The sequence below is a fragment of the Saimiri boliviensis genome, chromosome 2 (genome assembly GCF_048565385.1).
Source record: "Saimiri boliviensis isolate mSaiBol1 chromosome 2, mSaiBol1.pri, whole genome shotgun sequence".
NCBI classification, from domain to species: Eukaryota; Metazoa; Chordata; class Mammalia; order Primates; family Cebidae; genus Saimiri; species Saimiri boliviensis.
In genome coordinates, this window is record NC_133450.1 from 10,213,206 (window position 1) to 10,239,784 (window position 26,579).

Sequence of the window (26,579 nt, forward strand, 5' to 3'; positions counted from 1 at the left end):
CTGAGATTGCACCATTGCACTCCAGCCTGGGCAATGAGAGCAAAACTCTGTCTCAAAAAAAAAAAAAAAAAAAAAAAGCAAACTGGGGCAAACACCTTTCTCTCTCCCCACAGTGTGGCTTTTGGTTACCCTCCTAGCTTCTTCAGCCTGACGGGGCGTGTCCTGCAGGCAATACCAGTTGACACAGAAAGACAGTCTCCATCTCCTTCTGTGGTCCCATCTTCCCCAGTACCCCAGTCCCCTGCTGTCTTTCCGTGTGCAGCCTTCTCACCATGCACAATCCTGCAGCTTACATATAGAGATCCCTAGTCAGGCCCCTCCTGGCCACCTCTCTCCAGAGTAACTGAGCCTTCCCTGTCCCACTTCCTCTATCTGCCTTCTGGAGTCTCAGCCTCAGGATCTAGGAGTCTGTGCGTCATGCCTCTCAGATGGTAGCTGCAGTCTAGCAGGGGCCTTCAGAGCCTTCTGGTGGCAGGCCAGTATGGGAAGATGTTTTGGGGAAGGACACATTTTCAAATGCTCTTAAGAGACTGGATAGAAAGGGTACTGGATTAGGAGTAGAGACTGGGTTCTGGCCTGGCTTGGCTTCTAACTCGCTGTGTGGCTTTAGGCTTCATCTTCTTCAGCTGCAGAATGATGGAATTAGGCAAGAACAAAGGCTTTCCAGAGAGCCCTTTGGAATCACCTTGCCCATGGCCTTGGAACCATAAGGGGAGAAGCGATGGCATCTGGGGCCTTGCTTCCCTTCACTCAGGGCAGCCCCTTGTAGGTGTTTAATATACTGAGCACCCTGGAAAGATCTTTGTCCTAGCCCAGGTCTCCAAAGAAGCAGAGCAGGCCACAGTATATGCTAACACTGTGGTGAGGGGAGTGCAGTGTCTGGAAGGGGAAGTGGGGACAGAGGGGAGTGAGACGGAGTGGGAGGGAGGGCACACAGGAGCTGCACTGCTGAGGTGTCCACCGCTCCATCCGGATGGATGCTAGACCTTACAGGACTTTATTGATTGATTGATTGATTGATTGATTGATTGATGGAGTCTTGTTCTGTTGCCAGGCTGGAGTGCAGTGGCGTGATCTTGGCACACTGCAACCTCTGCCTCCTAGGTTCATACAATTTCTCCTGCCTCAGTTTTCCAAGTAGCTGGGATTACAGGCATGCCCACCACACCCAGCTAGCTTTTGTATTTTTAGTAGAGACAGGGTTTCACCATATTGGTCAGGCTGGTCTCAAACTCCTGACCTCAAGTGGTCCACCCACGTCGGGCTCCCACCATGCTGGGATTACAGGTGTGAGCCACCACGCCTGGCCCAGGACCTTCTTTAAAGTGGTTGTGTGAACTCAGGACTTAGGTCAGTCTGTCCAGAAAGAGGAAGAGAGAAAAATTTGTTTGCCAATCCCTGTCTCTTGCTGGTCAAAGTTCACTCCAAGGAGTGTCCAACACTCCTGCACTTCTGAGGCCAAGGGTGTGGGGCCAAAGGGTGGGTTGACTTGTGATGTGCAGTTGGCTTGTGCCTGGGTGAAGTCAGTTGTCACAGCAGCCAGATAAAACAAGTGGCAAGGACCTGGAAGACTGGTGTGTCTAACAGATCTTAGGCGGCACATTTGAAAGTATCTGACACAGCTACAATTGAAAAGCACTGGCAACCTCTACTAAAAGAAGTCAAAACCACTGAGTTGCATAATACCAAAGGACCTTCTCAGTTGAGAGATTTCTTGATGCTGGTCACTGAAATTGCAGCTCAAAAAGACCTGAGACTAGACTCTCTTCTCATGTGCAGGGCCCACGTTCTCGGACAATCACCAAAAAGATCCTGAAAATGTGTACCCCTCAGCTTTAGTCTATCCTTCTCACCCAAATTTCCATGCAACTTCAGAGTTAACGAAGATGGTGTTGGTTTTGTTTTGTTTTGTTTTTGTTTTTGAGAGGGAGTTTCACTTTTGTTGCCCAGGCTGGAGTGCAATGGCGCGATCTCGGCTAACCGCAACCTCCGCCTCCTAGGTTCAAGCAATTCTCCTGCCTCAGCCTCCGAGTAGCTGGGATTACAGGCATGTGCCACCACACCTGGCTGATTTTGTATTTTTAGTAGAGATGGGGTTTCTCCATGTTGGTCAGGCTGGTCTCGAACTCCTGACCTCAGGTGATCCATCTGCCTCGGCCTCCCAAAGTGCTGGGATTATAGGCATGAGCCACCGTGCCTGGCCACGAAGATGGTGTTTTTAATGTGTCCTACTGGGATGGGAAAGAGAGGGGGCTGATAAACCCACCAGACAGGGAGAATTCTCATCTTGTTCTTTCAGAAAGGCCTGGCCGCCTGCCAGGTTGGACTCCCCTCCACTCAGGCAGCAGCAGTGGGCTCCAGACAGAAGACAGATGTGTTGGTATTTAAGGGATTGGAGGATTAAATAAGCTAGAGAGGCTCCCTCCACACAGCCTCATGCTCTGATGGCTGGAAGCCCACCTCTGAGTGTTATTAAATTGATGATGACATCATGGGCACTTCATGCCCCTCCCTCTGGAGCCCAGCAGGCTTGCAAAGCCTGCAGAGGATAAGAAATTGGGGTCAGAGTGGGAAACCTCAATCCTTCTCTGATATATACCAAGATTGATGTGTAGATCAGATTCACCAGAATTAAATCTGGGACCCAGTCTGAGTGCTGTCCTTAGCTGACCTTGAGCACACTACTCCAACTCAGGGCCTAGGTATTCTCTGCTGCAAAACAGAGACATCACCTGCTCTCCTTAGGACCTGGTGTGGGTCAAATGACAGAAGAAAGCTTTAAAGCAAATACGTCCTTCAGGGGACCAGTATGGGGATTGAGGTGTGGCCTGTGGGCTCCTAGAGCCCAGGATGGGGCTGATGGAAAATGACTCCCAGGCAGGCAGCCCCAGCCTCCCACGGCCAAGAAAGGACATGCAGGTTCTGACCAAAGGGGAAAGAAATAAACCCAGTAAAAAGCTCCCAAGAAGAAAGACAAGAAAGAAAATGGAATGGAAATAGGCATAGCCGAGACCCCTCATGGTCTGGGAAGCAGACCAAGGATACGGGGCAGGGAATGAATGGCACATTGCATTTGCATCTGAGGCACAGCCCTTCCATGAGGCACATTGCTTCTGCAGCGGCTTGAGTGCTGGGTGAAAGGAGGCAGGTCTGGAGGCCTGCACGTGTAGTGTGGCGTGGTGTAGCATGGGGCTCTGGGGGAGATTGGGGGGTGACTGCAGTTGTTCTAGTGAGGGGCCTGGGTTGCTGACAGTGATTGTGGAAAGGGAGAGTCTGTGACATCGAGAGTGGTGTGGGAGGTAACATTTCTGTGAAGGGAAATCTCAGGTCCCAAGAGGGACTATTGTAAATAACTAGTCCACCAGTGCAGGGCTCTCTGCTAAGGGTTCTGTGAGCATTACTTCATTTAGTCATCACAACCCCAATGTGGTAGACACAATAGGCATCTTCTGGTTAGATGAGTAAACTGAGGCTGAGAGTGGTTGAGCCATTTGCCTGCATCACAGCTAGTTCAAAGTGGCACCACTAATGAAGCCCTGGCAATCTGCCCTGCAGGCTGTCCTCAGGTTTGACCCTTGGTTCTGCTTTTCACTTGGGGACACTGTCCCCTTAGGTTGTCTGTCATGTATGTTCCCGTGACTCACAAGCCTGTCCGCTGGGCTCCCAGGTCTCACCTGAGCTTCAGACCACGGGTCTAACAACCTTCCTGATCAAACTCAAGCTTAATGCGTCCAAGGATGAATCTTTATTTATGCAAAATCTGCTCCAACCCACTTCCCCGGGGGGTGCCTCCACTATCCACCCAGGGGCAGAACCCGGCCACTGCCTCACTCTTCTCCCCTCACCCCCTACATTCAGGGACGCAGTCACCGTACCTCCCACATGACTCTAGATGTCACACACTTGCTCTTTCCCACTGTCACCGCCAGCAACCCAGGCCCCTCACTAGAACATCCGCAACCCACGTGCTGCACCACGCGGGCGCTACTCGTGGCAGGTATCCAGTGCAGCCTCCTCGTCTCCACCCTCAAGAACAAGGGAAATCCCACATTGCCTTGTTCCCAGGGGGCGCATTTGAGTCAACTTAGTCTATCTCCAGGTACCTACTCCAACCCAGCCAGCCTAGGCAGAGATTCCCGTCCCTAGGCAGACAGGGGACCCCAATACATGCCAGGCCGCTGGTGGTCCCGCGCGCAGCCCAGGCCGGTCAGCAGCCCCGCCCCGCGAGGAGGCCACACCCGCCGCGCCCGGCCCGCCTCCCTCCGCCCCGCCCCTCCCCGCACCCCCGCCCTCTCCTCCCAGGGGCCGCGCTCTCCTGCCCGCCCGTCCGGGCCCGCCCCGCGCTGGGAATTTACAGTGGCCTCCGCCAGGCCAGCTAAGCCGAGCCGGTGTCTTCCTCGGGAAGCCAGGGCTGAGGAGCCCGCAGGGCAGCCATGGAGGCGGCGCGGAGGCGGCAGCACCCGGGAGCGGCGGGTGGCCCAGGCGCGCAGTTGGGCGCCTCCTTCCTGCAGGCCAGGTGGGCGCGTGCCGGCCGGGGGGAGCGGCGGGCTCGAAGCCTGGGCACCGGGGCCGGGGCCTCGCCACGTGACGCTCCGAGGCCTGCGGGGCCGGAACCTCATGTGCAGCCCGGGCGGGGGCGGAGCGGAGCGTGGGGGACTTGGAGGCGCGCTACCCCAGCGGCGTCGCCCCAGCGTTCCCGTCTCTGCCTGGGGACCCCAGGGCCCAGCGAGGCTCGGCCTCCCCGCTTTGTCGTCGCTGGGGTGGCAGGAGCCCCCGCCCAGAGTTTGGGGTTTCCTCCCTTCCCGCGCACCCCTGCGACCTGGGTGGGGGCGGGGGTGCCAGGACAGCCGCTGCGCTGGGAGAGCTCTCCAGGGGCTGGGGACACACACACACACCTCGTCACTCGGGCCCCCAACTTATCCGCAGGTTCCGGCGCCGCCTCCGGGTTCTCGGGTTCTCGGGATCTCCCTAGCCCTGAGTAGGACTTGATTCTGCCGTTAATTAGGAGGCGCTCTGCTTGACCTGGGGTACCCCAGAAAGTGCTAATGTAATGGAAGAGACAGCGGAGAAGGGTGGAAGCTCCCGTCCAGAGAATGAATGAGCCCTTGTCACCAAAGGGGCGAAGTTTTTGGTGTATCTGGATGGCATGAGCAGAGCTCCATTCTACTTTCGTCCGGTTTTACTGATAAGAAACATTCACTGCATTAAGCAGGCATTCTTTAAGCGCCTGTGGTGTGCCCAGCGCTGTGCCAGGCACTAAGGGGGTGGGCAGGGTGAAGGTAGGAGAGACTTACCATCCAGTAGGGACCAGGAAAGACAGAGCCCAAGTGAGGGTGAGAGGTCATCTTGGAGTGCTTCATGGAGGAAGTGGCACTTGAGCTGAATCTCAGAGGATTCGGTAAAGGACCCAGGGAAGACAGGCTGTTCCATCCAGCCAGGGAAACAGTGGAGAAAGGTCACGTTGGCCCAGGTGAAGTTTAGTGGTGCTGGAACTTGCCAGCTGTAAAAGAAAGTGACAGGAAGATACAGACTGATTGCGAAGGACCTTTAATTGCAGCAAGTCTAGGACTCGAGTGAGGCCTGGAGTGCACTTGCGCTGGGGATGGGTGCACAGCCCTGACAGTGAGTGCCGCCTCTCATGTTGGGCCCTGGGGGCCTCACTTGTCTCACCCTGGTTCCTGTCCTAGGTGACAGGTTAAGGACACAGTCTTTATCCCATAGGTACTGGGGAGTCGTGGGAAGTTTCTGAGCACTGGCACGCACACAGTCCATGTGAGGAAATTTGTGGTACGGCTTGGATGAAGGGTGAAGTCTGCCCCCCTACAGCATGGCCTCAGCCCATCTACAGTATCATTGCTGCTCAAAACAGTAGGCAGAATCGTCCTGTCCAGTTCCTAGGATGCTTGGATTTCCTTTGCTGCATCTGTGCTTTGCTCACTACCTCTTAAGGTCACCTATGCCAGCTTCCACCTGCTTTGTTGCCCATTTTTGTATTATAATGAAAGTATTTAATTAGGCCAGATGCCATGGCTCATGCCTGTAATCCCAGCACTTTGGGAGGCCAAGGTGGGTGGATCACTTGAGTCCAGGAGTTCGAGACCAGCCTGGGCAACGTCGAGAATCCCCGTTCCTACTAAAATATATAAAAATTATCTGGTTGTGGTGGCCCACCCCCATAATCGCAGCTACTCAGGAGGCTGAGGCAGCAGAATTACTTAAGCCTGGCAGATGGAGGCTGTAGTGAGCTGTGACAGTGCCACTGTATTATAGCCTGGGTGACAGAGTGAGACTATGTCTCAAAGAAGAAAAAAAAGAGAGAGAAGAAAAGAAAGCATTATAATTAATGCCCATGATAAATCAAATTTTAAAAGCTTCAAGTTTTTTTTTTTTTTTTTTTGAGACGGAGTTTCGCTCTTGTTACCCAGGCTGGAGTGCAATGGCGCGATCTCGGCTCACCGCAACCTCCGCCTCCTGGGTTCAGGCAATTCTCCTGCCTCAGCCTCCTGAGTAGCTGGGATTACAGGCACGTGCCACCATGCCCAGCTAATGTTTTGTATTTTTAGTAGAGACGGGGTTTCACCATGTTGACCAGGATGGTCTCGATCTCTTGACCTCGTGATCCACCCGCCTCGGCCTCCCAAAGTGCTGGGATTACAGGCTTGAGCCACCGCGCCCGGCCAAAAAACTTCAAGTTTTAAAAAGCAACCCCCCCAGGAACTCCATTCTTTTCTGCCAATTCCTGTTCCACCCTTCCCTGGCACCAGAGACAGTCACTTTAGCTTCCTTTAGCTCTTTTTACCAGAGTCAAATTCATATTTCCAAATAATAGGCTTACAATAATCACAAACATTATGTAGCACTTTCTGTGGATCAGGCCCTGCTCTAAGTTTTTGCATCTATCAGTTAAACCACGACCCTTCCATTTTATAGATGAGGACATTGAGGCCCAAGCAGTAAAGTAGCTTGCTCCAGATCTCATTAGTGGCAGAGCTGGCATATGAACCCACACAGTCTTCAAAGTCCACCCTCTAAAAAAAAAAAAACTATACCCAACTGCTATGTCTTGGCTCATCAATTTTATTTTATTTTTTATTTATTTTTTTGAGACGGAGTTTTACTTGTCACCCAGGCTGGAGTGCAGTAATGCGATCTCGGCTCACTGCAGCTTCCACCTTTCCGGTTCAAACAATTCTGCCTCAGCCTCTTGAGTAGCTGAGATTACAGGCACCCACTACTACACCCAGCTAATTTTTGTATTTTTAGTGGAGATGAGGTTTCACCATGTTGGCCAGGCTGGTCTCGAAATCCTGACCTTAGGTAATTCACCTGCCTCGGCCTCCCAAAGTGCTGGGATTGCACGTGTGAGCCACTGCGCCCAGCCTTTGATTCCTTTAGGAAAAAGAAAACAATTTTAAAGTTAGTCATACACGGCGGCATATGCCATTCTGTGGTCCTAGCCACTCAGGAGGCTGAGATGGGAGGATCACTTGAGGCTGGTAGGTCAAGGCTGCAAGGAACCAGGACTGTGCCACTGCAGTCCAGCCTGGGCAACAGAGCAAGACCTTGTCCCAAAAAATAAAAAATAAAAAGAGGATATTAGTCCCCTACCCTAAACTTCAGCTTTCCTCACCATTTCCTGCAATTTCTGTCTTCTGTTTTCATGTTATCAAAGTAGATTATACTTATCTCTACTTTAAAATCATAATTATCTTCCATGTGTTATCTGTGAGTTGACTCTACACATTGAAAATTAATATAGAATGTATACATTATTTGAGCCATGTATATATTGTTCCAACAGAGCCAAATAATGCTACCAGTTAAATTTGCTTTCTTATGTTGCTTTTGTTTTTCTTGGAGTTTCTGGTTGCCTTTCTTTCTTCTCTCATTATTTGCCTTCATTTCCTCAGTTTTTTTCTGTTCAAGCTTTTCATTGTCTTATATTTCACCATTCTTTAAATAGAACCAAAATTAGTCTCTCTGTAGTTCCCCATTTGTGGGTCATTGCTTGACTTCTTCAGGATGAAACCCCTTCCTTTTCTGCCAGGCAGCCCTGCAGGTGCTGCTGACAGCCTGAAGTATTTTCAGTGTACGCCACACACTCCTCAACTGTCATGGTGTCACTGTCACCATATGGTAGACTTGTAAAGCTGGGAAGGAGAGAAGAGTCTAATAACCTTGTTTCGGGTTACCTGCTATTGTGCCATCCCCATTGTTCTCAGCAGCATTTGCTAGTGATTGACACCTAGAGCTGGCGCAGACTGGGGGCTCCGTGTGCAAAGTCTGTGGAGCCAGGAACTTGGGACAGGCTTGAGGCTGCTCATCCCCAGGACAGGAGCGGGGTGAGAGGATGCCTTTATTGTTCCATGATTTGCCTCCCGTGGGCAGAGTTCCAAGAGAAGAAAACCATGCAGGTGTTCATCAGTCTTTTTTCTTTTTCTTTTTCTTTTTTTGAGACAGTCTTGCTGTGTTGCTCAGACAGTGTAGTGATGCTGTCTCAGCTCACTGCAACCTCTGCCTCCGGAGTTCAAGTGATTCTCATGCCTCAGCCTCCCCAGTAGCTGGGATTATAGGCGTGCACCACCACACTGGGCTAGTTTTGTTTCTTTAGTAGAGACAGCATTTCATCATGTTGGTCAGGCTGCTCTTGAATTCCTGGCCTCACGTGATCTGCCCACCTCAGCCTCCCAAAGTGCTGGGATTACAGGCATGAGCCACTGCACCCAGTCTAATCTTGATTTGCAAGCTGGGTACTGAATATCTACCCTGTGCGCCTGCTTTTTCTGGTCGATAGATTCTTACTCTGTCACCCAGGATAAAGCGCAGTGGTGCGATCGTAGCTCACTGAAGCCTCAACCTCCCAGGCTTAAGTGATCATCCTGCCTCGGCCTCCTGAGTAGCTGGAACTACAGATACATGCCACCATACCCAGTTAATTTTCATTTTTATTTTTTAGAGACGGGTTTTTTATTTGTTTTGTTTTGTTTTGTTTTTGAGACAAAGTTTTACTCTTGTGGCCCAGGCTGGAGCGCAATGGTGCGATCTTGGCACCCTGCAACCTCCACCTCCCAGGTTCAAGCGATTCTCTTGCTTCAGCCTCCCAAGTAGCTGGGATTACAGGGGCATGCCACCGTGCCTGGCTGATTTTATATGTTTATAAATAACAGACACTATGTTGGCCAGGCTAGTCTCGAACTCCTGACCTCAGGTGATCTGCCCTCCTTGGCCTTCCAAAGTGCTGAGATTATAGGCATGAGCCACTGGCCCCAGCCCCCCTCCTTTTTTTTTTTTTTTTTTTTTTTTTTGGCCTGTCCTACTAAGTTAGGCTGTACTAATGACAGGGATTCTCATTGACCAAGGTGCTTCCTGAGGTGGAGGAGGAGATAGTCACTGGGCCTCTAGTATGTGCTAGGTACCCATAACTTCCAGATACACTCATCTAAGTGTTCAGGCTTTCAAAATAGCTTTATTTCTTATAGAGAATATCCCACTTTTTGCCCAGTTTGTTGGTATCAGAGCAAGACACTGAATGAAGGCTGTTATCTCCTTTTCCACCCAAATTCTTTGGGCCTGTAGGTTATCACTGTCTGCATTTTTTTTTTTTAAACAAGAGCACAAATCCGCATTTATTTATTAACTTTTCATTAGCTTAGATCCTTGACCTTGAGGGGTACAGCATCATCACTCGGATTCTGTGTCCAATGGCCTTAGCAGGAAGGTTGCTTCAGAATTTGGCATAAACCATGCCACTGTTTCCATGGGCCTGAGTTACCTTTCCCCAGATTACTCTGGTTTTGTTTGGTTTGCCACCAGGAGTCACTGTGTTGTTCTTTGCTTTGGATACATAAGCACATCTGTTGCCCAAATAGAATTCTGTTTCGTCTTGGGCATAAACACCTTTAATTTTTTTTTTTTTTTTTTTTTGAGACGGAGTTTCGCTCTTGTTACCCAGGCTGGAGTGCAATGGCGCGATCTCGGCTCACTGCAACCTCCGCCTCCTGGGTTCAGGCAATTCTCCTGCCTCAGCCTCCTGAGTAGCTGGGATTACAGGCACACGCCACCATGCCCAGCTAATTTTTTGTATTTTTAGTAGAGACGGGGTTTCACCATGTTGACCAGGTTGGTCTCGATCTCTCGACCTTGTGATCCACCCGCCTCGGCCTCCCAAAGTGCTGGGATTACAGGCTTGAACCACCGCGCCCGGCCAACACCTTTAATTTTAAGAAGAGCTGTGTGCTCCCTTTGGTTCCGGAGACCCCACTTATAGCTGGCAAAAATAGCCATGGACCACAGCCTTCCAGACATAGCTCCTTTTATAAGTCCTGTTCTCAGCAGGCCTCCAAAGCTCAGCAGCAGGCGCTTCTCTCACTGTCTGCTTTTTGAAGCCTTACCCTGATGGTCACTAAGGAAGGAGCTGGGTAGGGCGTCTGTGTTGGTCACTGGTCTCAGACCACTGAGCAGTCCTCACAGTTACTGAATATCTGTCCAGCCTGAAGATCCAGCCGCCCCTCCCTTCTCTTTATCTGGCTCCCTGCAGCATCTTCTTCAATTCCACCTCCAGGCCTTTCCCCTGCTCTCCTGCTTTTCGGTCTAGTTAGATTCCTCCCTCTGTGCCTTGAGGCTCCCTTCCTTTATGCAAGCTTTGTATATTGCTCTAGGCCACGATGACCCCTTTCTAACTTGATCTCCTGATAAGCCTAGTAATCAAAAACAGAATAGCAAGCTGTTGGCCAGGCACCCTGGCTCACAGCTGTAATCCCAGCACTTTGGATGGCCGAGATGGGTTGATTACTTGAGCCCAGGAATTTGAGGCCAGCTTGTTAAACATAGTGAGACCTCATTTCTACAAAAAAAAAAATTAGCTGGGCATAGTGGCATGCACCTGTAGTCCCAGCTACCCAGGAGACTGAGGTGGGAGGATTGCTTGAGCCTGGGAGGTCGAGGCTGCAGTGAGCTGTGATCAGGCCACTGCACTCCAGCCTGGGTGACCCTGTCTCTAAAAAAACAACAAAAAACAAAATAGCAAGCTGTTAAGAGCACAGGTCTTGAATTAATATAAACCCAGGTTTGAATTCTGTGTGTTATTCAGGATGACTGGGCTGCAAGTGACAGAAAGCCAGTGTGAACTCCACCATCCTTAGCAAAAAGGAATGTGTTGGCTCATATGGCCAGATCACAAACCGGGAACATGAACAGTGCCAGCGCTTTTTCTCCCCCTCTCCCTGATCCTCTCTGCGAGGCTACTTCATTCTTACCTGGCTGTCTCTTGAGGGTGGAATCTTGGCTGTAGGCAGTCCTGGGCTTGCACTCTTAGAACCCAGTGCCAATAAAGAAAGGAGCTCTTTTCCCCACCTCCAGTTAGAAAAGTCCCATTGGGCCAACCTAGGTCACTGGCCCTTATGGTGGCCAAGGAAATATCATGTCTTACCAGAAGAAGCAGGGGGTGGGAAATAGCCCGACAAAGGAATTGTCACCACAGCTCCTTACTACATAGGTGGCTTTATCACCTAATCCCAGAAGCTGCTGTGGCTCAGGCCAGTTGTCCTGGCGCTTGAGGAGGCGAGGCTACGTGTTCAAGGCCAACCTGGGCAACACAAGAGCACCTAATCCCTCTAAGCCTCAGTATCCTCAGCTGTGAAGCAGACACACAGATTAGATGAGATAGTGCAGGTAAAGTCCTAGCACTGCACGCAGTTGTTGTTCAATGAGGGGGCGAGGAGTACTGAATAGAGGGGACAGGAAGACTTAGTTGACCTAGGGAAGGCCTGCCCAACCTGTCTTGCTGCCACCAGAAAATGAGATTCCCTCAAGAGCTTACCCCGCTGTGTGGGGGTACTCTACCAGCCAGTAGGGATCATCCTTGGAATTGGCAGGAAGGGACCCCGGAAAATTATGAAAGCAACAGCAATATTGACAGAAGACATTCTTTGCAGTGCCTCTAAGCTGATGTTTGCCACTAGAAAAGGAGTCACTAGAGCCCAGCGCAGTGGCTCATGTCTGTAATCCCAGCACTTTGGGAGGCCAAGGCGGGTGGATCACGAGGTCAGGAGTTCAAGACCAGCCTAGCCAACAAAGCGAAACCCTGTCTCTACTAAAAATACAAAAAATTAGCCAGGCATGGTAGTGGGTGCCTGTAATTTCAGCTACTCGGGAGGCTGAGGCAGGAGAATCGCTTGAACCTTAGGAGAACTTTAAAGGTCACCCCTGATCTCAAGGTTTCAGTGAGCCGAGATCTCGCCATTGTGCTCTAGCCTGGGTGACAGTGCGAGACTCTGTCTCAAAAAAAAAAAAAAAAAAAAGGAGTAACTGGTCCTTGTGACTGTTTTAACCAGCCAGTAATTGCTGAGTAGGGACCAGGGCCTGAGCTCAGAACTCTGGAGAAATACAGATTTGTGGTACCTGGTGCCTGTTCTTGGCACAAATGAGATGATGAAACTCAAATGTCAGTCATCTTAGGAGGTGTTGGGCTGCTTGTCGCTGGAGGTGTGCAAGTAATTGCAGGGACTCTGTAAAGAGGATTTGGACTTTGATAGGGAGGTGGGTGAGTTGGAAGAACCTTAAAGGTCACCCCTGTTCTCAAGGGTCTAGATGGGAGTATACAACTCCAGCCCCATTATGTCATGGCCACACTGAGTTGGCATTGAAGTGCTCCCTGCAGTGAGCTGGTGGGGCTTTGGGAAAAGCTTCCGAGAGCAGGCAGCACTGGTGCTGGAACTTTAGTGCATCTGTGAACAGCAGATGACCAGTGCTTTGTGGCAGGGACAGGCCTCCAAAGATGTGTCATGGCAGCACTCCCTTTCCTGCTGTGCCTCTCACATCACCTTGCTTCTGCTGGCTCCTCAGGTTCCACTGTAGACTGCTGAGAAGAGGAACACCAGCAGCCCAGCCTGACCTCATAGAATCAAAGGAGCTGGAATCAAGGGAGCAGGAGGCCCTATCCGTTTCGGTCTCTCTGAGGCACATTTCGCTGGAGGGCTCTGATTGGCCCAGCTCTGGTCACACGCCCATCCCATGGGCCAATCATCATGGACCCAACGATGGGATGGAGGTTCAAAGTAGAAGCTCAGGAGTCCAGTCGTTTGGGTTTAAATCCCTAGCCGTGTGACCTTGAGCAAGTTATTGAGCCTCTTGGGCCTCAGTTCTGTCACTTGTAAAATGGGGGTTATATTTCAACCTCGAAAGGTTTCTATGAGGATTAAATGAGATAATACGTATAAACAGCGAACAATAGTGCCTGGAATATACTAAGTGCTCAACCAAGGTCCCTGCCGTCATCCATCATCATGTTTTAGGCTTTTCAGCCACGATTGCATCCTTTGCCTTACTCAATTTCCTCCATCATTCGGTAGGAGAGAAAGCCCAGCAGTTACACCTGTTTAGCTGTTTCCTTCCTGAATCACAGGGAAGCTAAGGTCGGGGCAGCTGAAGTCCACCTTCCCCTTGACCACAGGGCCAGACTCCAGTATTTCCAGCAAAACCCTATCCCTAGAACTCAGTTGTGTGTTGAGAACGGTCTTCACATCCCCACACCTCTTTGTGGCTTATCTCAGGAGAAGATTTTGGTGGAGGAGGAGAGAAGAGCTGACCTCTCTTGTCTGGTTCCTTCCCAGGCACGGCTCTGTCAGCCCTGATGAGGCTGCCCGCGCGGCTCCCTTCCACCTTGACCTCTGGTTCTACTTCACACTGCAGAACTGGGTTCTGGACTTTGGGCGCCCCATTGCCATGGTGAGTGTAAAACGGTACACAGGGCCCCGACCAGCACTGAGGGCACTTAGTGTGACTTGAATTCGCCAAGTGACCTTAGTTAGACAAGTCACTTCTCCTTTATATCTCAGTACACTGAGAGAATAGGCCCGGATGCCTTCATATCCTTAGCTCCGTGACTTGGGCCATCAGGCCACTGCCAGCAAGTGGCGGGGCTGAAGTCATACTGTGCCCCGACTCTCATGGGGTGGTCCTGAACAAGTCATAGTGTAATACTGTAGCCCCCTCTGGCCTGTGTCTGGAAGCAGGTGAACCAGGTTTATCTGAATCACCAAGACAGCCGAAGGGCTATGGGAAAGGAAGTGGAGCATCCCCCCGTCCTTCCCCATTACCTTGGGATAACTTGGGATAGTATTATTTTTTTCTGGAGTTGAGGTACGTAGGCTGGTTTTGCATATTATATGTGACTATGAGCCGTGGGTAATTTTTACTGCCATCCAGTAAAACCAGCCCCTGCCCTCCAAGGCTACTTCACCCTTTAGTATACAGTGGTGGTCTCCATAGAAGAGATTGATGCTGGGAGGGCACCAGTGCCCCTTGCTTATAGTGGGAGGATGGATGATTGATAGATAGATAGATAATTGATAGGCAATAGCTGCATAATAAATAGATGAATGTGAAGAAAATTCAGTGAAGTATCACCATGTATCATTATTTGGTAGAGGGGGCACAGTGTGACTATTCATGTTCCCCAGACCTCTTCCACCTAACCTGCTGGCAGTTGCCTGACGGGCCATAGTCATAGAGCCAAAAGATTATGGAGGCATCCAGGCCTATTCTCTCAGTTTACTGGATGATAAAGGGTGAGTGACTTTTTGAAAGTCACTCAGCAAATTCAAGTGTGAAAATAAAAATATCCTGCTGGCCATGGTGGCTCATGCCTGTAATCCCAGCACTCTGGGAGGCTGAGGCGGGTGGATCAGCTGAGGTTGGGAGTTCAAGATCACCCTGACCAACATGGAGAAACCCCATCTCTACTAAAAATACAGAATTAGCCAGGCATGGTGGCGCATACCTGTAGTCCCAGCTACTTAGGAGGCTGAGGCAGAAGAATTGCATGAACCCAGGAGGTGGAGGTTGCAGTGAGCCAAGATTGCACCATTGCACTCCAGCCTGAGCAACAAGAGCAAAACTCCATCTCAAAAAAATAAAAATTAAAATTAACAATATCCAGTGCCGAAACTGGCACTTTGTAAATGCTAGTGATTGTGCAAATTAGCAAAGCCCCTTTGGGGACGGGCATGATGGCTCATGCCTATAATCCTAGCACTTTGGGAAGCTGAGATAGGAAGATCACTTGAGCTCAGGAGTTTGAGACCAGTCAGGGCAATATAGTAAGACCCCCGTCTCTACAAAACATTTGAAAATTAGCTGGGCATGTGATGTGCACCTGTAGTCCCAGCTACTTGAGGGCTTAGCTGGGAAGATCTCCTGAGCCTGGAAAGTCGAGGCTGCAGTGAGCCATGCTCACGCCACTGCACTCCAGCCTGGGCTACAGAATGAGACCCTGTCTCAAAAACCAAAACAAACAAAAAGCAAAGCCCTTTTGGAAAGCAGTAATAATTCATAAGTAACAACTTGGCAAGATTATAACTAGTACTTAGAATAGTACCTAACACAACAGGTGTTCAATTGTTATAGCAAGGTAAGAATAGTGGCTAACATATCAAATGCTTACTCTGTTCTAAGCTCTTTATGTGTTTCAGTTTATTTAATTCTCATATCAACACTATTGCCAATCTCAATTTTATAGATGAGGAAACTTGAGGAGAGAGAGAAAAAGTAATTGGCTCAAGGCAAGCAGAGAGGCCAGCATCTGCCCAGGCCCTCTGGCCTCAGAGCCCCTTCAAAAAGTTGGTTGACAAGGTTGAACTCTGTCACATAAATATCCAGAATCCTAATCTCTTCACCCTGCTGATCCAGTAATACCCTTCCAAGAATCTGCCTGCAAGGATATAATCAGCAAGAAGACAACAGCTTCCTCTAACCCAAAAATGTCCCTTGCAGTGGTGTTTATAATAGACAAACCTTAGAAGCGACTTGAGTGTCTAGCATTAGGGACTGGGTAAATGAGTTTTGCTATGCCCATTATAGAGTGTGTTTCCTAGCCATTAAGCAGAAATTGTGGATACTGTAGAGCAACCTGGAATATTTAAGGAGAAAGAAGGTTCCTAAATGACATGCAGACTGACTAATTGCAAGTCAGTAACGAGCTTGTCTTCCTGGAATCAAAGACTTGATGGGCATAAAGAAAACCTGCCAGGCCAGTTACGGTGGCTCACGCCTGTAATGCCAGCACTTTGGGAGGCTGAGGCAGGTGGATCACGAGGTCAGGAGATCGAGACCATCCTGGCCAATGTGGTGAAACCCCATCTCTACTAAAAATACAAAAACTAGCTGGGCGTGGTAGCATGCACCTGAAGTCCTAGCTACTCGGGAGGCTCTAGCTACAGGGGAATTGCTTGAACCAGAGAGGCGGAGGTTGCAGTGAGCCAAGATTGCACCCTTCTCTCCAGCCTAGCGACAGAGTGAGACTCCCCTGGCACTGCCTTCAGGGAGTGATGGTGGGTGCTGGTTCTCCTTCATGCAGACTTTTTGAAGGTTGCCTTTTAAATGTGGAAAAATAAGAGGAATTGAGCCAAGAGTCAGGGCATCTGGTTGGGTTTATGGGTGACCTTGGGCAAGTCACTGTCCTCTGGGCTTCATTTCTGTTCTCTCCAAGAAGACTGGTTGGACCAGCTGCTTGGATCTCTCTTCCAGCATGAAGAAACCATATACTGGGTGCCAAAGAAGCTGCCCATCAAACTGGTGCTCCAGGAAGAGGGAGAGATGAGGCCAGGAGTGGGCTGGTGGCTCCCCTTACTCACTGGCACTCAGCTTCTACTGGCATAACAGTGCCTCCTGTTGGGCAGATCACTTCCCCCATCCTGGTCAGAGATACTGTGACCACTGTAACCCTAAGTGGGGACGTGGTGGAGAGTAGACATTCAGAAAGCTCATGTACACTCCAGAGATTTTCAAATGTATGCATAACAGTTGCAGATTTGTAACAACTAAAAACAAAAACATTTACAAGTTATAAAAGTAACGTGTCATAGTTGTAACATAAAGAAGTGTTACGCTCACCCTACCCCTTTCCTGTCCCACTGCTGACAGTTTGGAGAACACCCTTTCACTCTTTTCTCTGCTCATGTAAACACACGTATACATCCTTTTCCCTTCTAACCACAATGAGATTTTGCTTTATACTTTATTCTGCAACCTGCTTGTTTTCTTTTAGACTATATCGTGCAGCGGGGCATGAGGGCTTACACATGTCATTCCAGCACTTTGGGAGGCCAAGGCAGGAGGATCAAAATAAGTAAGAAAAAAAAATAGAATATATTCTAGATCTCTCTCCATGTTGGTACATATAAGGTGTCGTTTCTGTTAATGGCTACTTAACTTTCCATGGTAAGCATTACTATCATGGATTCAACTGTTCCTGTTTGATTGAAGAGTCAGCCTATTTCTGGTATTTTGCTATCACGAAGAGTATTTTAGCAAGTATGTATATGATGTAGGTAGAGACAGATCCACACATGCACACTTAATAAGAGAAGGAGAGAGAGATTGAGATTGCTGCATTCTGGGAGTTTTATTTCTGCAGGTTTAGTTTATCCAATGTGGCACGTCTGCGTTAAAAGAGGTAACCATCTAAATCCTTCCTTGAAACCTTTGAGCATCACATGTGTTTTCTACCAACAGATACTAGGAGTACAGTTTGGGGGATTGTGAGATGCGTTGACCCTGCATAGGAGTTTTCATGCTGGCCTGGACAAGGCCGAGGCACAGAGGAGAGGGCATTCTAAGGGAGGAACTGCCCCGGTCTGCCTGCCTCTGTCTGGGGAGGTAGGGAAGGAAACGCTGAAGCTACTTTGTAGAGCATGCTTATCTTCTACTTTGTCTCCTAATGTGTACTTTGAACCTAGTTTGGAAGCAGCTCCTCCACTTAGTGGATAGAACACTTTCCACACCAAGGCCTAGCAGTCAGGAGACTCACCTTGGAAAGCCAAAACCCAAAGAGTTCAAGGAGGCCCTCTGGGGCACCTCTCTTGTGTTATAGATGGGGAAACTGAGGCCCAGAGAGGGGAAGGACTAGCCTAGGGTCACCCAGCAAGTTGGTGCCACAACGGAGTCCCCAAGGAGCCTGCCAACTCCCAAGCTGCTATCAGAGCCATTTATTTGGTATCTGATGGGTGAGGGGCACAAGGTCAGGCCCTGCCTGGAATTATATCTCCTCTGTATCTGGGGAAAAGTCTGTTACCTCCTCTGGGACTCAGTTTCCCTGTCTGGATAAACCTTTGTCCCAGGGCTGCCAGGAAGTCCAGAGATCACAGAAAGAATTAAGTGTACATGATGGGGGGACAAGGGGTGGGGGGGGTGGGGGTGGGCAGCATTTGGGGCAGAATTCCTTGAGGCCTGAGGGCCATGTGGGGCTGCGCCCGGGTGAGCTCATTCTTCTGTTTGCTCCCAGCTGGTATTCCCTCTGGAATGGTTTCCACTCAACAAGCCCAGTGTTGGGGACTACTTCCACATGGCCTACAACATCATCACGCCCTTTCTCCTGCTCAAGGTACTGTGCCCCACGGCCCCCACTCTCTCCTGTCATCCTCATTCTTTGCACACCTGGCAGGAAGGTGATGCTAAGCCCTGTGTGCTAATTCAAGCATGCTCCTGCCTGCTGCTGGGGGGTGAAGGCTGTGACAGAGCAGCATGTCCAGGGCCTGGGGCCTGAGGCAGAGCTGCCTTTGGCCAGGAAGGATGGAAAAGGACCCCCCAAAGAAGGGCTTTTGATTTAGGCCTCAGCCTGGTGTGCCAGCAAGGGGAAGCAGAGAGCTGTACAGATACAAGGACCTGAAGACAAGGCTGTGCTTGGGAAACCCTAAAACATTTGGGGAGCCGGGCGCGGTGGCTCAAGCCTGTAATCCCAGCACTTTGGGAGGTCGAGGCGGGTGGATCACGAGGTCAAGAGATCGAGACCATCCTGGTCAACATGGTGAAACCCCGTCTCTACTAAAGGTGCAAAAAATTAGCTGGGCATGGTGGCACGTGCCTGTAATCCCAGCTACTCCGGAGGCTGAGGCAGGAGAATTGCCTGAACCCAGGAGGCGGAGGTTGCGGTGAGCCGAGATCGCGCCATTGCACTCCAGCCTGGGTAACAAGAGCGAAACTCCGTCTCAAAAAAAAAAAAAAACAAAAAAACATTTGGGGAAACTGAGGCAGGAGTGACTGGGGGTCCAGGGAGAGGTCAGGGACCTACTGGGAAGACAGGAAGTAGCCAGGTGGCAGGAGAGGCGGCCCTAGCAGCTGAACTCCATCCTCCACCCTGGAGAGCCCTGAGACGTCACTGGGAGCACAGAGCAGGGACTGCTGGCTTTATACTCCGCCAAGTAAGGGCTTTAAAACTACTATAGGTTGAGCATCTTTAATCCAAAAATCTCAAATCCAAAATGCTCCAAAGTCTGAAACCTTTTAAGCACTGGCATGATACCACAAGTAGAAAATTTAGCCAAGCACGGTGGCTCACTCCTGTAATCCCAGCACTTTGGGAAGCCGAGGCAGGCGGATCAGTTGAGGTCAGGAGTTCGAGACCAGCCTGGCCAACATGGTGAAACCCCATTTCCGTTAAAAATACAAAAAAACTGGCCAGGTGTGGTGGCTCATGCCTATAATCCAGCACTTTGGGAGGCTAAGACGGGTAGATCACCTGAGGTCAGGAGTTGGAGACCAGCCTGGCCAACATGGTGAAACCCCGTCTCTACTAAAAATAAAAATAAAAAAATTAGCTGGGCATGCTGGCAGGCGCCTGTAGTCCCAGCTACTCGGGAAGCTGAGGCAGGAGAATCACTTGAACCCAGGAGGTAGAGGTTGCAGTGAGCCAAGATCACGCCATTGCATTCTGTCTGGGCAAGAGAGCAGGACTCCATCTCAAAAAAACAAAAACAAAAATTTAGGCCCAGGCACAGTGGCTCATGCCTGTAATCCCAGCACTTCAGAAGGCTTAGGCAGGCGGATCACCTGAGGTCAGGAGTTCAAGACCAGTCCCACCAACATGGTGAAACCCTGTCTCCAATAAAAATACAAAAAACATTAGCCAGGCGTGTTGGTACATGCCTGTAGTCCCAGCTGCTTGGGAGGCTGAGGCAGGAGAATCTCTTGAACCCAGCAGGTGGAGGTTGCAGTGAGCTGAGATTACACCACTGCACTCCAGCCTGGGGGACAGAGTTAGACTCCATCTCAAAAAAGAAAATTCCACGCATAAGTACTTACCACAAACTTTGTTTCATGTATAAAATTATTAACATATAAAATTACCTTCAGCCTGTGTGTATAAGGCATATATGAAACATAAACAAGTTTTTCCAGGCATGATGGCTCACACCTGTAATCTCAGTACTTTGGGAGGCTGATGCGGGAGGACTGCTTGAAACCAGGAGTTTGAGACCAGTGTGGGCAACATAGTGAGACCCCATCTCTACAAAAAATTTAAAAGGGAGCTCGGCATAGTGGTACATACCTGTAGTCCCAGCTGCTCTGGGGGCTGAGGTGGGAAGGTCTCTTGAGCCACTACACTCTAGCCCGAGTGACAGAGTGAGTCCCTGTCTCAAAGAAAAAAGAAACAAATTAATTTCATGTTTAGACTTGCATATGCATTCCCAAGATAGCTCGTTGTATATGTGCAAATATTCCAAAATCCAAAATCTGAAACATTTCAGATGAGGGATACTCAGCCTGTGTCACCATCTACTATCACCATCATTTTGTATTGACAGATATTTCAAATCTCCAGAAACAGGAGGGGTATGATCTCAGAATCCCAGTGTGTTCTCAGTTAAATAGTAGCATTTTCTCAGTTAAATAGCTGACATTTTCTTCATGTTTGCTGTGGACCAGTCACTCGGAAATCAGAGGGTCCCTTCAGCAGGCTGGGCCAGCCACCCAGGGACATAGCCAGGGCTGTCCCTGAAGGCTGGGCTGTCCTCTTCAGCTTACAGCTCATGTTTGACCTCGGGCAAGGAGTTGGCCCTCTGGGTCTTTTTCCTCCCTGGGTAAAGTGGGCCAGTGCTGCTCCCCAGCCTCGCCTGGGTTCATAGGTGCCACGGGAGGATCTGGAGGCTGGGCTGGCCTGCTAAAAGGGACCCGCCACTTTTCCAAGTGGCTTTCCAGCTGGAAGTGTCCATCCCACCCCAGGTGTGAGGGGGGAAGCAGAGGGTGTCACATACTATGATGGAGGTGGGGTCACGCTGGCAACCCCACTCTGAACCCCAGCTCATCGAGCGGTCCCCCCGCACCCTGCCCCGCTCCATCATCTACGTCAGCATCATCGTCTTCATCATGGGTGCCAGCATCCACCTGGTGGGCGACTCTGTCAATCACCGCCTGCTCTTCAGTGGCTACCAGCACCATCTGTCTGTCCGTGAGAACCCGATCATCAAGAATCTCAAGCCAGAGACACTGGTGAGGCCCCCTCCTGCTCCCTGCCTGTAAGCCCTTGGGGAACAGTCCGCCCTGGGAGGCTGAAGAAATTGCCCCCACCCCTGGCCACACCTGTCCTTCCACTAAAGGCATTCTGCTAGGTGAGGGCACCATCGCCTGGCCAAGCTAGGATGCTCAAGGGTTCTTAGAAAGTGGTGCACAGACTGGCTCCTGCCTGGGCCTGTCTAACAGAGGGCAAGTCCAGGGGTAGGGAACAAGGCAGTGGGGGAGGCCTGGGACTGGGAGGAGGTGGTCGGAGGGGCTACATGGGGCCTCAGCACCTCCCTGGACTGACATTGGCACCCCCTCCCCCACTCTGCTCTGCCGGTGCCTCCCTCAGATCGACTCCTTTGAGCTCCTCTACTATTATGATGAGTACCTGGGTCACTGCATGTGGTGAGTGATGGGCCCATCTGTCTATCCCAGGGGCCCCAGCCACAGGCCAGCTCTGTCACTGGCCTCAGGGACACACTGGGCAAGGCTGTCTAGGCCGCAGGTCTCCCATATGCTGAGTCTCATCCCCTGGAAAGGGCTGTGAGCTCAGCCTCCAGTGAGATTGTTCCCTGAGGTTGCCCTGGAGACCCAGCTGCAGTTCCAGGCCCTGGGCCCCGGCTTCCCGCCTGCATCGCCGCCCCCGCCCAGCCCTCAGTGCCTGCAGCGGCCAGCAGAGGTCAGCGAGCGGCTGTGGTCCTCGCTTGCCAAGGCTGAGCACGGAGAGTGGGGGAGGAGGACGTGTCCCTGATAAACAACCCCAGATGGCAATGCAGGGGGCGGGGGCAGAGCCAGGGACCCCCGACCCATGTCCGGCCTGCTTTTTGGCAGTGGAGGAAGCTGAGGGGAGCCAGCGGGATTAGGCTGGGGAGGGGTGTGCTGTTAGCGTTTCCCCCTCCTCAGAACTCCCAGGGGAGCGCCCTTTCCCGCCTACCCTGTTCCCTGCAGTCGGGGGAGACCTCAGAAATGTGGCCTCAGCCTTAGGAGATCCCAGGCCCAGGCTGGGAGGCTTCATCTGTTCCAGCCACCCATCTTACCAGGAGAAACTGAGGCCAGAGGGAGGAGGGCTCCGAGGGTTACAGCTAGGAGGTGAGGGCCAGCCCTGGAGCTGGTGCTGACGCCATGTGCACCCCGCACGGGCTCCTCCAGGGTTTTTAAGGCCCTGCAAAGTCAGTCCTCCTGGCTCAGCTGGTCCAGGGTCCCTGGACAGGCCTCCTGCTATCTTTCCCTCGAGTTTGCCAGAGGCTCTTCCCACAGAAGGTTGGGGAAGGGTGGAGGGGCTAGGAACAGTGAGCCGGAGCTCCAGCAGGAAGCAGGTCCAGGTGAGAAGAGGCAAGCAGGTATACAGGTGAAAGTCAGCACAGGTGGGAGCAAGGGAGCCAGTGTGTGGAGAGGGGAGAGGGTGGCATTTTGGGGTGAGATGTCCAGGGTGGGGGTGGGGCTGGGGCTGTATGCTGAGTGTGGGTGCAGTGCTTCACTGAGAGGCCCCCACAGGTGCTGTTTTATTTTTTATTTTTATTTTTTTTTTGAGACAGAGTTTTGCTCTTGTTGCCCGGGCTGGAGCGCAGTGATGTGATGATCTCAGTTCACCACAACCTCCGCCTCCCAGGTTCAAGCAATTCTCCTGACTCAGCCTCCTGAGCAGCTGGGATTACAAGCGTGAGCCGCCATGCCCAGCTACTTTTATATTTTTAGTAGAGATGGGATGTCACCATGTTGGTAAGGCTGGTCTCAAACTCCCAACCTCAGGTGATCCGCCGGCCTCAGCCACCCGGTGTGCTGGGATTATAGGCGTGAGGCACTGCGCCCGGCCTGTTCTCTCTCTTTTTTTTTTTTTTTTGAGACGGAGTTTCGCTCTTGTTACCCAGGCTGGAGTGCAATGGCGCGATCTCGGCTCACCGCAACCTCCGCCTCCTGGGTTCAGGCAATTCTCCTGCCTCAGCCTCCTGAGTAGCTGGGATTACAGGCACATGCCACCATGCCCAGCTAATTTTTTGCACCTTTAGTAGAGACGGGGTTTCACCATGTTGACCAGGATGGTCTCGATCTCTTGACCTCGTGATCCACCCGCCTCGGCCTCCCAAAGTGCTGGGATTACAGGCTTGAGCCACCGCGCCCGGCCTCCTGTTCTCTTTTTTTAACATTCGGACCTCCATCCTCTCCATCCTCAGCCCAGAGGTGCCTCTGTCTCCAGGCTGGTGTGGGGCTGGGTTGCTGGTGTCTGTGGTGCATGAGACACACTCCCCCACAAACACTCCCCCCAACAGAGCTGGTGAGGTTCCCTTGGCGGTGTGGATGCCTCTGGGCCTCTGACTCACACGTGCCTTGCCTTCCTGTTTCTGTCCCACCTTTGACACCCAGCACGGGCAAGGTCGGGTGGAAAGGAGCGCCTCTCACCCAGGCCAGGCGTTTGTAAACCATGACGTGGCACTCCATGGGGCCCTGTGGGAGCTGGTGCAGAGGCAGTGGGGAAGAGGGCCGAGAGCAGGCCTCTAAGGCACTGGCCTTCCCCCCGCAGGTACATCCCCTTCTTCCTCATCCTCTTCATGTACTTCAGCGGCTGCTTTACTGCTTCTAAAGCTGAGAGCTTGATACCAGGGCCTGCCCTGCTCCTGGTGGCACCCAGTGGCCTGTACTACTGGTGAGTGGATGTCGGCAGCGTGGGGGCAGAGGCAGAGGCACTGAGTGAGCCACAGCAGGAGAATTCTGCACTTGCCTGTGGACCTGCTGTGTGGCCCTGGCGGGGGGTGGGGAGACTGGCCCTCTCTGGGCCCCTGCTTCCTCTAGGGTCTAGTGGGGACCGTGACAGTGCCCTGTGGTGGCCTTTGTTTCCAGGAAGCCCAGGCCTAGGGGTGGCAGGGAGGCGGAAGGAGAAGATGAGGTGCGCAGTCTCTCCGTCCTCAAGCCCCTCTCTCTGTGCACCCCATGTCAGGAACCCCAGTGCTGCTGTGAAGCTGGGACAATCCCCCACCAACACCAAGCCCTGTGACGGGCCACGGTTTCTGCCTCAGTGAAATGGGGATGATGATACCTGCCTGTTTCCCTCTCAGATGATGAAGATGCTGAGGGGAGAGAGGGACTTCATCAAATGTAAAGCACTGTGGACAGGCCAAAGACAGATCGGGGGGTTCATGGCATGGGGGCTCCTGGCCTGGGGCTCTCTCTTCTTCCCATCAGAGAGGACTCGGGCATCAGCCAGTCTCCTGTCCCTTCTCTGTCACTTCTGCCCTGGAGACAGGTCACCTTGGGGTTGTGGGTGTCAGGGGAAGAACCGGGTTGGGGCAGGACTGGGCCCTTCTCTGATGGGAGGCCTCCCTCAAAATGAAAAGGGCCTCCTTTCCTGGCCCATCTCTAGCCCCTCTCTCTGGCCTGCCCCTGTGTGGCTGAGATGCCCACCGGGGCTCATCTGTATGCTCCCCGGGTATTAAAAAGAATGGGAGACCGGGCATGGTGGCGCATGCCAGTAATCCCAGCACTTTAGGAGGCTAAGGCAGGCAGATCACCTGAGGGTCGGAAGTTCGAGACCAGCCTGACCAACATGGAGAAACCCCATCTCTACTAAAAATACAAAACTAACCGGGTGTGGTGGCTTGCACCTTAATCCTAGCTAGTTGGGAGGCAGAGGTTGCGTGAGCCAAGATCACACCATTGCACCCCAGCGTCTCATTAAAAAAGAAAAAAGAATGGGTGGCAGCTACAGTGAGGACAGACGTTAGGGGAGAAAGCTTCCTGCCCGTCTTACCCGTGGCGTATTGGCGCGGGGGGAGCTGCAGGAGGAGCGGCAATTGTTTGCTGCTTTCTCCCCTAGTCAATTTTTGTCATGTGGAAATACAAACTTAATGTGACCAGGGAAGCCAGAAATACACATTTGCAGATTATTTAAATATCGGCAACAAACTCAACATGTCAAAAACAGTCACCGTGGCAGCTAAACCAATCCGCCGCCCCTGGACTGCAGCTTAGGGCGGTGCAGTTCACCAAATGCTGGCACCAGAGGACTGTTCTGCCAGGGCGGGATGCCCGGCAGGACGGGGTTGCCGCGGCCGCTGCCTCACCCACCCCTGCCCTCTCCAGGTACCTGGTCACCGAGGGCCAGATCTTCATCCTCTTCATCTTCACCTTCTTCGCCATGCTGGCCCTCGTCCTGCACCAGAAGCGTAAGCGCCTCTTCCTGGACAGCAACGGCCTGTTCCTCTTCTCCTCCTTCGCACTCACCCTCTTGCTTGTGGCGCTGTGGGTCGCCTGGCTGTGGAATGACCCTGTGCTCAGGAAGAAGTACCCGGGTGTCATCTACGTCCCCGAGCCTTGGGCTTTCTACACCCTTCACGTCAGCAATCGGCACTGAGTCCCGAGCCCCAGGCTCTGGCGCTCTGCTGGGTGGGAGGTGGGCCCTGGAGGGCGTCCGATTACACGAGTGGGAGGGGTGTGGAGGTGGATGTGCAACCAGAGACCGAGAGCATGGGTGGGTGTGCCTCGTGTGCATGGATTCCTGTGTGTGTGCGTGTGTGTGTCTTGTATGTGTGTGCAGAGTGCATCATTTTCAGACTCTACTACTGTGGTCAAGTTTTGAAAGTCCAGGCCCTTGCCTCCTCTATACCCGACCACACTTCTCACGACTCAGGGCTGGTCCGTTCTTCCTGGACATCTTCTGGTAGCTGTGCAGGGGAGGTCTGGGTGGGGCAGAGGCCAGGAGGGGACCTGGTGTGTTGCCCACCCAGCACCTGGCTCGTCCCTCAGGCCCACCCCAGCCCTACGTGACAGGTGACGTCAGCCTCCTGTGGCTGCTGAGCGAAGCGTTTGCCCTCTCTGGGCCTCATTTGCTCTAGAAGGGCCAGTGGTCCCAAAGCAGGTCAGTAGGTTGGGGTTGCTGACACCCTTGGGAGAAGCTCTGGGACAGGTGAGTGGCTCTCTCCTGTCACTGCCCTCTCCCTGCATGGCGGCTGTGTGCACGCCAGGCTTCGCCCAGGCTCCGGCCTGTGAGGTACGGAGCCAGCAGGCGCTGCCCACTCCCCTGGCACTCCAGCTCTCCAGCTGGCCCTCCCCTACCCGAAGCCCTGTCCGCCTCCTCCCACTCCAGAAGAACTGTGGCACATGCTTCAGGCAGCCTGGCTACAGGCTTTGAGCTACCATGGAGGGCAGAGCTGTCCCTCATGAGCACTGTTCCTGGAGCCCTGTTGAAGGAGTCGGGCCACCTTGAGACTCTAGTCAACCTTGCCTCCTCCAGAATCTCATGCCTCCTGCCACAGCCCTGCTCCCAGAGAAGGGAGGCCTCGTCCTCAGCATGATGTCCTCCCTGCCCCCCGCCC

General features: G+C 52.0%; 1 protein-coding gene across 1 annotated transcript; it reads left to right on the top strand.

Moving 5' to 3' along the window:
* Positions 1 to 4,299: 4,299 nt before the first annotated feature.
* Positions 4,300 to 25,618, top strand: CLN6 (CLN6 transmembrane ER protein). Its single transcript, XM_074392746.1, has 7 exons — positions 4,300 to 4,516; positions 13,611 to 13,725; positions 18,281 to 18,379; positions 21,076 to 21,264; positions 21,623 to 21,678; positions 23,792 to 23,914; positions 25,348 to 25,618. The coding sequence occupies exons 1-7, from the start codon at positions 4,434 to 4,436 to the stop codon at positions 25,616 to 25,618; spliced, it is 936 nt and encodes a 311-aa protein (XP_074248847.1). The 5' UTR covers positions 4,300 to 4,433.
* The last annotated feature ends 961 nt before the right edge of the window (positions 25,619 to 26,579 follow it).